At 49.9% G+C, this 9,729-nt stretch overlaps 1 protein-coding gene across 1 annotated transcript; it reads right to left on the reverse strand.

Annotated features, from left to right (window-relative positions):
• Positions 1-710: 710 nt before the first annotated feature.
• Positions 711-8,144, reverse strand: LOC120236036 (L-amino-acid oxidase-like). The gene is made up of 7 exons (XM_039238627.1): positions 8,114-8,144; positions 6,224-6,648; positions 5,637-5,749; positions 4,164-4,365; positions 3,577-3,645; positions 3,226-3,362; positions 711-2,657 (listed from the first exon to the last, which is right to left on the reverse strand). The coding sequence occupies exons 1-7, from the start codon at positions 8,142-8,144 to the stop codon at positions 1,832-1,834; spliced, it is 1,803 nt and encodes a 600-aa protein (XP_039094558.1). The 3' UTR covers positions 711-1,831.
• Between the last annotated feature and the right edge of the window lie 1,585 nt (positions 8,145-9,729).

Raw genomic sequence — 9,729 nt, forward strand, 5'->3', positions numbered from 1 at the left:
GCTAAGTTAGGAAAACAGGGTCAAGAGGTAGAAGGAGAGAGAACCTTAATGAAAAATTATCAATTCCTAAGCTCAACTGGTCTGGATCAAGTGAGCTTCACACAATGAGTTTAGATATGTGAGCTAAAATATTCCTTTTCCCTTAAACTAGTTAGTGTTTGGTTTCTAGCACTTGGAACTGAAAAAGTCCTGACTAATATAGGGGCGAATGAAAAACCAGAATAGAGAAAGCTGAGATTTTAACAATGGACCAGAACACAGTAAGAAAATGTGCTTCCTCTCTCTATTCCCTTCCTTTCATGCAATATGCCAAGACACAACAGTCCCTATAGGACTTCATCATGCTGGTCTGCGAGTCCTTCATGGTCACCCTGGTAGGAATGTTCTCCAGGGAAAGAGTTTACCACTTTATTTACTTCTTCCCTTTGCCTGATTGGGCCCAAATACCCAAGAATTTGGGACAAAAGATAAGCTAGTCTTTGGAGGTATGGAGACATAGGTAGGGGTTTTGATTCAATTGAATAATGCTGCTCATTCTTGTGTGTTTTTAAAGTTTATTTATTTATTTTGGGAGAGAGAGTGTGCATGGGGAAGGGTGGGGGGGGGGAGAGAGAGAGAGAGAGAGAGAGAACCCCAAGCAAGCTCTGCACTGTCAGCACAGAGCCTGATTCCAGGCTCAAACTCATGAACTGTGAGGTCATAGTCTGAGCTAAAGTCAGACATTTAACTGACTGAGTCACCCAGGTGCCCCTGATGCTCATCCTTTGTATCTGACACTCAGCATAGTGCCTGGCACATGGTAGATGCAAAATAAATATTTATTGAGAGGGCAAGGGAAATAACATATATTTAAGTGTCTTTGGGAAATAGACTGAGGCATAAATGATATGATCCCAGCCATTGGGGGCTTTCAATGTAGTTGGACAGATAATATGCCCTCACAAAGTCATTACATAATAGCATAAGAAGATCCATAGTCTAATATTTGGGACTCTAGGGAGGAAGAGTGGAGGTTCAAAAGAGAGAGAAAGGTCCCTGGGGTTTGGGCATGGCAGTTAAGGGAGGATTCAGGGAGAGGGAATAAGTTAGTTGGGTCTGGAAGGACACAGCATGTGTTAGGGAAGATCAGAGTGAGTATGGAGATTGAGCTTGGTGTCCTCCTAGAGGGATGTATAGGCTGGACAAGCAGAGGTGGGAAGGGAGTTTGGCTGGTGGTGGGGAGGTAAAGGTGGAGTAGAAAAGTCTATGGGCTGCTCTTACAGGCTCAGATAGAACAGAGAAGAACCCTTATCTCTCCCATCCATCTAGATTCCACGTTGGGCCAAGATGTGAGCACCCTTCTTGCCTGGAGGAGGCACACAATGATGGGATCTGTGTGCACTTTGGGTTTGTGTGTGACTAATCTGTGGTTTAATATTGCTGCAGCTCAGGGTTTGTCTGTTCCTTTAGAAGCTTCTAGTTGTATATGATAGAAATTAGGGCCTTTATGTTGGAGGCCAATATGTTGGAGCCTTTCTCCTTTGCTTGTTACTATTATGGAGCAGGAGACAGTTTCCTCCCAGCTAAGGGCAGATTCTAGTGCTCACCATCCTTGATTTACCTTACTCTCCATCTACTCTGATTCTGTTGCTTCCCTTCTCAAGGCCTGGAAGGGGAGAGAAGCGGGGAAAGGGACTTTTCTTTGCGGACTGGCCAGCTGGGTTCTTTAGTGGTTTTGGATTCTTGCCTGTGGGCTGAGGAACCAATGGTGACCTCTCTTGTGGGTCTCTTCCTCCAACTCCCACCTCCCAGGGCCTTTTCTGCCAGATTTCCTCAGGGATTTCTTTCAGGGTTAGAAATGATTCTGGGTATGAGTGAAGGTCTTCTGCCTCTCGGTGGCCTCTTCGTCCACCTTGGCCTGGATATTCCTGGCTGCCCGCAGGCCGGACTTGATGGCAGTGTCTATCCAGGCATGGGGCATGGAGGTGTGCTCGCCTGCAAAGTGGATGCGGCCCTCGGGCTGGAAGAGCCGTAGCGAATAGTCAGTAAATTGGTAGGGTGTGAACTCAGCGAAGGCGCCCATGGTGAAGGGCTCCAGAGACCAGCGCTTGAGCACAGAGGAGGGGCACATGCGCCGCAGCTCGTCCTTGGGTATTTGGTGCACGGCCGCCAGGTCCTCCAGGACCACATCCTCCACCTGCTCGTGCGTCATGGATATGAAGAAGAGGGAGTCATCGTCCACGGTGTAGGAGGCCAGCAGGACCCCCTTGCCACTGGGGAAGCTGTGGCTAGGGTAGTAGATGAAGCGGGAGGGCCGGTCGGTGACCGAGACCCCACCCCGGATGCCCTCCCGCTCCCAGAAGGGTTCCTTACAGGCTAGAACCACCTTGGTGGCGCTGGTGTAATGCACCACGCGGAGCGCTTCCACCTTGTCTGGGGAGAGCGGTGGCTTAAAGGTGATGAGGCGCGTGGCCTTGGCCGAGGCGGAAATGATGAGGAAGTCCGCGGTGAGGTTGTGCTGCACCGAGCTGGGCTCGCCTGCCCTGTAGGAAACCTGAATCTCGGGCCCGTCCCTCACTACGGTCTCCACCTTGGAGCCCAGCTGGATAGTGCCAGGCTTCAGGCTGGCGCTGAGGGCTTTAGGGAGCTGGTCAAAGCCACCAGTGATCTCAGAAAAGCTGCAGGGATAAAAGGAGGGCAGGGGGTGAGTGTGTGGGCACAAGGCCCCCTTGCTGAGTTTCAGGCAGCCTTCCAGTTCTGAAAAGCCAGGAAACTGGCTTCCTGCAGCCTGTGCTGGATGTTTCCTACCCATCTCCTTAACTAGTCTCTGTGAGGGAGGGCTGACTGTTTAATTTTATACTTGGGAAAAGCGAATCCTGATGAAGAGGGACTGTCCCAGGATGACATACCCCATCTAGAACCACAGCCTGTGGATTCAGCTACCACGCAGTTCTGTGTCCCCAAAGGAGTCCCACAGACGTGCGTTTGGATTCTGGCTCCAGCCCTCACCCCAGTTATGGGTGAACTTGGGTAAGTCATCCAACCCCCCTGAGCCTCAGCATCCTCCCCAGTAAAATGGTTCTGAATAATAGTATCGACCTCCAGGTGATTAAAAGTAACAATTTTTGGAAAATGCTGATCATCATACCTGCCACGTAGTGACCTACTCAATAATCATAGTTCTGTTTCCCTACTCTGGGGGTCAGAGGAGGGATAGATTCCAGTCCTGATCCCAATTGGCCTTACTCGTCCTTTTTGGAGAAGATGAAGTCTGTGCGCAGGGACTCTAGGAGGGACTTATAGTATCCAGAATCCTCATTCATCACAGTCCCGATCATCTTTACTGCTCCTTGGCTCAGTGCCCCTTCCTTCAGCAAGTAAGCCTGTGGGGAGGTGGGAGTGCCAGATGGAGGGCCCACTATGTAGGAAGGGGACTCAGCAGGGGCCTGGGGCAGGCAGGGGTGGAACTGGGCTCCAGGGAGGTGACGTCTTTGGCAGTGGGAAGAGAGAGTCCTGATCAGCAAGGAACAACCCCAGGGGGCTAGGTTGAGCACAGACCTCCTCTACCCCTATCTTGGGACTCTTTGACTCACATACCTTGGTGGAGTAGGAATCGTAAAAGGATGCCAGGTGGCTGCAGTTGAAATTTTTCAGATTTTGTTTGAGCTGCAGAAGGGGAGGGAAGGGAAGCAGTTTAGATGTAAGCCATTGAGCAGTGGCAGGACTCCTGGGTTCTAGGGGTGTCCCTTTGAAGAAGGTGGGGGCAAGGAGGTGGGGGATGGAAAGACCAGGGGAAGGGTGTTTCCAAGAGCTCCTAAACGCTTTTCTTTCCTCCCAACTCTCCCCTTCATTTAAAGACCTTTGGAGACTAATATTTAAGGGGAAGACATTCACTGCAATCCAGGAGAATTGATTCATTACTGAGGATTGGGTTATCTGGTGATTCCCTTTCTTTCCACTGTCATCATCAAGCAATGGGTCATTGGATCACCAGGGACAGGAGAGCAGATGGGGCTGGGCATTAGGGTTGGATGGTAACATTCTTAGAAGACATTAGAGGAGGGACCAATCACAAGAATGCCAGATAGGAACCAGGTCAGCTGGGTCTATCCACAACTTTGCCAGGTGACCTTGGACCAGAACTTGTTATTTCCCAATCCTGGGAGGAGTGAGGCAGGAGGCACCTTGGTGATGGACTCATGGAAGAGATTCATAGCACTCTTGCCCGTCTCCAGTGGTTTCGTGGAATAGCCTAGGAGCTCTGGGTTGTTCTTGACATCCTTAGTGCGATAACGTTGCCCGTTGATGAGGTACCAGGTATTACCATCATATTCTATGAACTTGTTCATCTTCAGTCCAAGCTTCTTGACGTAGGCATGAACTAGCCTGGAGCAGATACAGGTATAACATGGCACCCATCCCAGCCCCTCATTCCTGCTGGCCTCACTAGAGAAGCCATTTCCAAGAAAACCAGTTTCTTCACATGCCCAGGGACGTCAGACTGTTTCTTCAACTCTAACTCTGCTTCCTCTTACTGTGGTATTAATTATTTTTCTTCTGTTTTTTTTTTTTTCCACAAAGAAGATGCGAGGAGGGAGTTCACCCATCACCCAATAAAGGCTCTTTTAGAAATCCCAGAGCACAAGAGGCCTTTTGTTTCAGATAGTATTTGAAATCCCATCTTCCATTTCTTTTTTTTTTTTTTTTACAAATAGTTTATTGTCAAGTTGGTTTCCATATAACACCCAGTGCTCATCCCCACAAGTGCCCTCCTCCATGCCCATCACCCCTCTTCTCCTCCCTCCATCCCCATCAGCCCTAAGTTTGTTCTCAGCATTCAAGAGTCTCTCATGGTTTGCCTCTCTCCCTTCCCCCCACCATTTCTCCTCTTCTTACATTTCTAAGTAAGTTGAGGCCAAATCTAAAGACTTCTAGTTTGGGCTGGTTCATTTTGTTTTTGTTTTTGTTTTTGGTGGTATTTGGAGAAAAGTCTTGGGTTCAGTTTACACACAAGGCAAAAAAGAAGTCATATTTTTGGAGGTATGTCAGACACCAGGTGAGGGATCTCTTTTGTCTTAGAAGCCACAGAACCAGGGGTTGGGTTCTGTTCCAGGGACCAGTTACAGATTAGGGGTTAGGCATATGTTTTGGTGGCTGTTGCCTCATTGATTTTGAGAAGGAGTTCTGCCACTTTCTCCTAGGAGAACCTTGGGTGTGTCACTTAATACCTCTGAGCTCAGTTTCTTGATTTGTAACTGGGAAAAATAAGGATCAGATGAAATAATGCACGTGTGGCATTCAGCATGGTGCCTGGTACATAGAGGTGCTCAAGAAATGGCAGCTCATATGATTATTAAATATTATTCGTTTGTAGCTTAATGAGGTATAATTGACACATAAGAAGCTACCCATATTCAAACCACATAATTTGACAAAATAATGCTAACTATTACTATTAGTTTGGGTCCTATCACTTTCTGTGTGACCCTGGGCTCTAAGCCTTGGTCTTCCCTGTCAAGTAGGAGACTAGTGTGAGTCTTGGCTCCACATGAGACAATTGATGTGAGAGGCTCTGACACTATGGCAGCCAGCCCCCCACCCAACCTCTACTTAATTTCTCTTGCTCACCCTTCACCCTTCCCTTCCTTGGGACTTACCTGTGTGACTTAGGGATTCGCATGGGCCCCAGTTCATAGTACCAGCCCTCCTCCTCATTCCTGTATGTGACAACTCGACCTCCGATGTGGTGGCTGGCTTCCAAGATGGTTACCTGGGGTCCCGAGAAGCTGCTGTTGGTGTCAGAGTCACGCTTTCCCTTCTCCCACTCTGTACACCCATCCCCATCCGGCTCTAGTCTGGAATCCCTAGTGATAGGTCCCTGCATGTGCAGGATAACCATGTGGTGGGGTGGGGGGAGCTCCTCCAGGAGGGTCCTGAGTAACGTAAATGGGGCAGAGATGCTCTGTGGTGGCATAGGACTGAGTACCTCCTGGCCTGTTCTCGTTACAATAGCCCTTCACCCACTTTTGCTTCTGTGAGAATACAGGTGTAGCTAGGGTCAATTCTCAAGGGAGCCTGGGGTTTTGAGGAACCATAATTAAGGGCCAAGAGATCAGTGGATTATAAGCAGCCATCTAAGAGCTGACCACAGTTTCTCCCTTTTTCTTTTTCTACCCAAGGAAGCAAATGATTTCCCTCCTCAGACCCCAAGCAAAGGATTGAAGCCCCTCCAAGACATGCTCACCTGGTGGCCAGCATCTTGTAGTGCCTTGGCAGCCACCAGGCCTGACATGCCAGCTCCCACTATTACCACGCGCTTGGGCAGAGGGGAGGCGTGGAGCCCCTTCTGTGCCGTGACAAGGATGGACTCGTACTCGGGGTCCTGGAAGCACTGGACCAGGTCCTCAAAGTAGCCAAGGCAGCTGGGAGTAGCCAACAGGAGCCCCAGGATCAGGATTCCTATGGTAGAGAGGGGAATTGGGAGCTGCCATTTTGGGGCCCAGGCTCTGCACCCTGCTCTACCCAGGATGAGCTTGGCTGTGTGAACGAGTGGGGGTGGTGAGGTCAGGCAGGACCTGTCAGATGTGTGGTGTAAACATGCATATTTGTGATTGTGTCTGTGTGGGGGCAATTGTGTTGTATGGGGTGTGTATGTATGTGCAAACTGTGCTGGTGTCAGCTGTGTGATTGTAAATGTAAATGCATGTGTTCACGTGTGTGCATGTTATTGGAAACCCCTGAGTGTGTGCAGAGCCACCCCTGAATGTGAATATGCCTGCTTCTGATGGTGAGTGCGTGCGTGGGCTTGTCTGTGATGGAAGTTGCAGTGATTGTGAGTTTGTGATTATTGCCCGGTATGACTGTGCATCACCTGTGATTTCATAGGTGTGTGTGTGTGTGTGTGTGTGTGTGTGTGGGATGGTGTGGGCACCTGGGCACATGTGTGGATGAATCTGTATGCAAGAGCGAGGTGAGTGTGTGTGGCCTGGGTCTGAAGAGTAAGAATGACATACATGCATTTGCTTGAGTTTGTCAGGGAATATGGTTGCTGGCATTCTTGTGTGTGATGCTGTGAGTGTGTCTGAGTGTGAGGCTGGGTGGCAGAGCTGGAAGGTGTCTGTGTTCTTTGAGAATGTGTACGTTTGTAAGAGGATGAGTGTGTGTGAAAGCAGGAGTGTGTGAGTGAGGCATGGTTCTCTTCGGGCGGAACTGTGACCAGTTCCTCAGCGACATTACCAGTGCTCCGTGGAACCGTGGCAGGCCCACTGCTCCTCTCCAGCCTCACAGTATTTTTTCAAATCCCTCCAGGTTTTCTAATGTGCAGCCAAGACTGGAAACTATAGTTAATATGTAACATACAATAAGTCCAGAGTGACGTGGTGGGTTTTGTCCCCACCATTAACTGCTCTGATGTACAGAAAAATGTACCTGGGAGGGAATCTGCAACAAGAGGCTGTATGATTTCCTTGGTGTTACCTGATCCGAAGGGGAGCATCCAGGAGTGGTGACACAATGTGTCTCCCTTCACCAGCCCTAGGATTTTTGGTTGGGTGAGAATGCCCTTAGTCCAGTCTTTGTACATGGTGTACACCCTAGGCGCATAGAAGGAAAGGGATCTCCAGGTGCCAACCTCTGCAGAGAGGCTCCTGGCACAGGCCCCTTGCAAATGTAGGGGTGACTTCTGCAGGGATGACTCCTCAGAAAAGAAGAGGGGGTAACCAGGTACCATGGCAGAGAACCCCAAGCCTCACCCCCTCTCCCCACCCTCCAGGCCTACTTCAACCCCCCAAATCCATTCTCACCCCTGACAAACTCTCCCATCTCCCTGAACTACCAGCATTCTTGTCTCAATCCCCATGTCCTTCCCTCTGAATGGGCCCAACCCCTAAATTCATTACCTGGACCTGAACCCATTCTCTTGACTCACTTTCTACACCTGGACCTATGCATAGCCCTTGATCTAGCCCTGTCCCACCTCAGTCCCCATATATTTTCCTATTGCATGGCCCCATGTCCAGACTCCCTCTCTGACCTATCTCAACCCTATCCCTCCATCTCCTTTCCCTGTTACAGAGTCCAACAATTTCTCCCTCAGGTGCCTCTCTCTCAGACTTAGAGGAGGGGCCCCACTTACCCTTCATCTTGGCCTTGGCCTTGCAGCTCATGCCGAGCCCAGGGCAGCTCTCTCCTTATGAGGAGCGAGCTCCATGCCAGCAGTTGCTGGCCTCATCACACTGGCCTGCCCCTAGGGCTGAGCCAAGCAGAGAAGTCCGGCCCTCGCGGTGAAAAGACAGTGGTGATGTGGCCCCATCCCTGGCCTCATCTTCTGCCTCCTGGCCCTTCCTTCCTCCTGGCCCATCTCCGCTTCTAGGGAAATCCACTTCTCCCAGCTCAGACTCCAGCACCTGGGTACCAGTGGGGCTGAGGGGCTGTGGGAACCAACTGGGCCATCCCAAACCTCCTAGGAATGGGTAAGAACTGGGGCTAAGTGTCTGGGCTGGTTTGGAAGGCCAGTGTCTGGGCTCCCAATCCAGTCAGAGCTCCCAACTGCTCCCACTAGAGAATGTTTAGTTCCACTGCTGTCCCACCGTGAGCCGTCTCCTATACTATGAGTCTGTCCAAGGTGGGGATTCTGGCCAGGAGCTCCCATCGAAGACTGTGCCCTTCCTCCCCCTTTCAGGGGCTCCCCTGGAAGGTTGGGCATATGTCTCTCGCCTGGCTTATTTGGAGTGGGGAGGGTTTTCCCCCCTCTTCCTCTGAGTCCCCTGGGAGCTTCCTTAGACACTCACTTCTCTGGCACTGGAATTCCTTCTCCTGGGGGATCAAGCCAACTGGCTGTGGTACCAAGACTAGTTCTTTGTTCTCTGTGTACAGTGTGGGTGGAGATAGGCTGGCAGGTGAGACAAGTGGACAGGAAGCAACATGGGGCTGGGGAGGGGGGCCAGTCAGAGTCAGGGGCACAGGACTCAGATTCTGGGAATGAGGGTGGCATAGGGGAAAGAGTACTAGCAATGGAATTCAACAGAACTGGGTGCAAATCTTACCTTATTACATCATTGCTGTGTGTCTTAGGACGTAAGGCTTATTATATCTCTCTGAGCCTGGATTTCTTTACCTGTAAAATGGGGAAATAATACTTTCTTCATAGGATGCTTCAGGATTAAATGAGATGATGTGTGTGAAGAGCCTGGCATAGCACCTTGCACTTTCTAGGTATCTAAACTGGCTTCCTTTTTCCCTTTTGGAGACAGGGTTTGATTTGACACAAGATTACACACAATCATAATGTTCTAAAAATCAAAACCACACTGAGATACCACCTCACGCCAGTCAGAGTGGCTAAAATGAGCAAATAAGAGAACTCTAGATGCTGGCGAGGATGTGGAGAAACGGGCACCCTCCTACACTGCTGGTGAGAATGTAAACTGATACAGCCCCTCTGGAAAACAGTGTGGAGTTTCCTCAGGAAACTAACAATAGAACTCCCCTATGACCCAGCAATAGCACTGCTAGGAATTTACCCAAGGGATACAGAAATGCTGAGGCATAGGAGCACACGTACCCCAATGTTCATAGCGGCACTCTCAACAATAGCTAAAACATGGAAAGAGCCTAAGTGTCCATCAACGGACGAATGGATCAAGAAGATGTGGTTTATCTATACCATGGAATACTACATGGCAATGAGAAACAATGAAATCTGGCCATGTGTAGCAACATGGACGGACCTTGAGAGTGTTATGCTGAGCG

Source organism: Hyaena hyaena, unplaced genomic scaffold (genome assembly GCF_003009895.1).
Source record: "Hyaena hyaena isolate Hyena2069 unplaced genomic scaffold, ASM300989v1 scaffold_144, whole genome shotgun sequence".
Taxonomy (NCBI): Eukaryota; Metazoa; Chordata; class Mammalia; order Carnivora; family Hyaenidae; genus Hyaena; species Hyaena hyaena.

Excerpts from the sequence above, each read along its gene's own strand:
- LOC120236036 (XM_039238627.1), bottom strand. The coding sequence starts at position 8,144 with ATGAGCTGCAAGGCCAAGGCCAAGATGAAGG. Across the intron at positions 3,646-4,163 it reads TCCATGAGTCCATCACCAAG|CTCAAACAAAATCTGAAAAA; the intron begins GTGCCTCCTGCC and ends CCCCTTCTGCAG. Across the intron at positions 2,658-3,225 it reads ATCTTCTCCAAAAAGGACGA|CTTTTCTGAGATCACTGGTG; the intron begins GTAAGGCCAATT and ends TTATCCCTGCAG.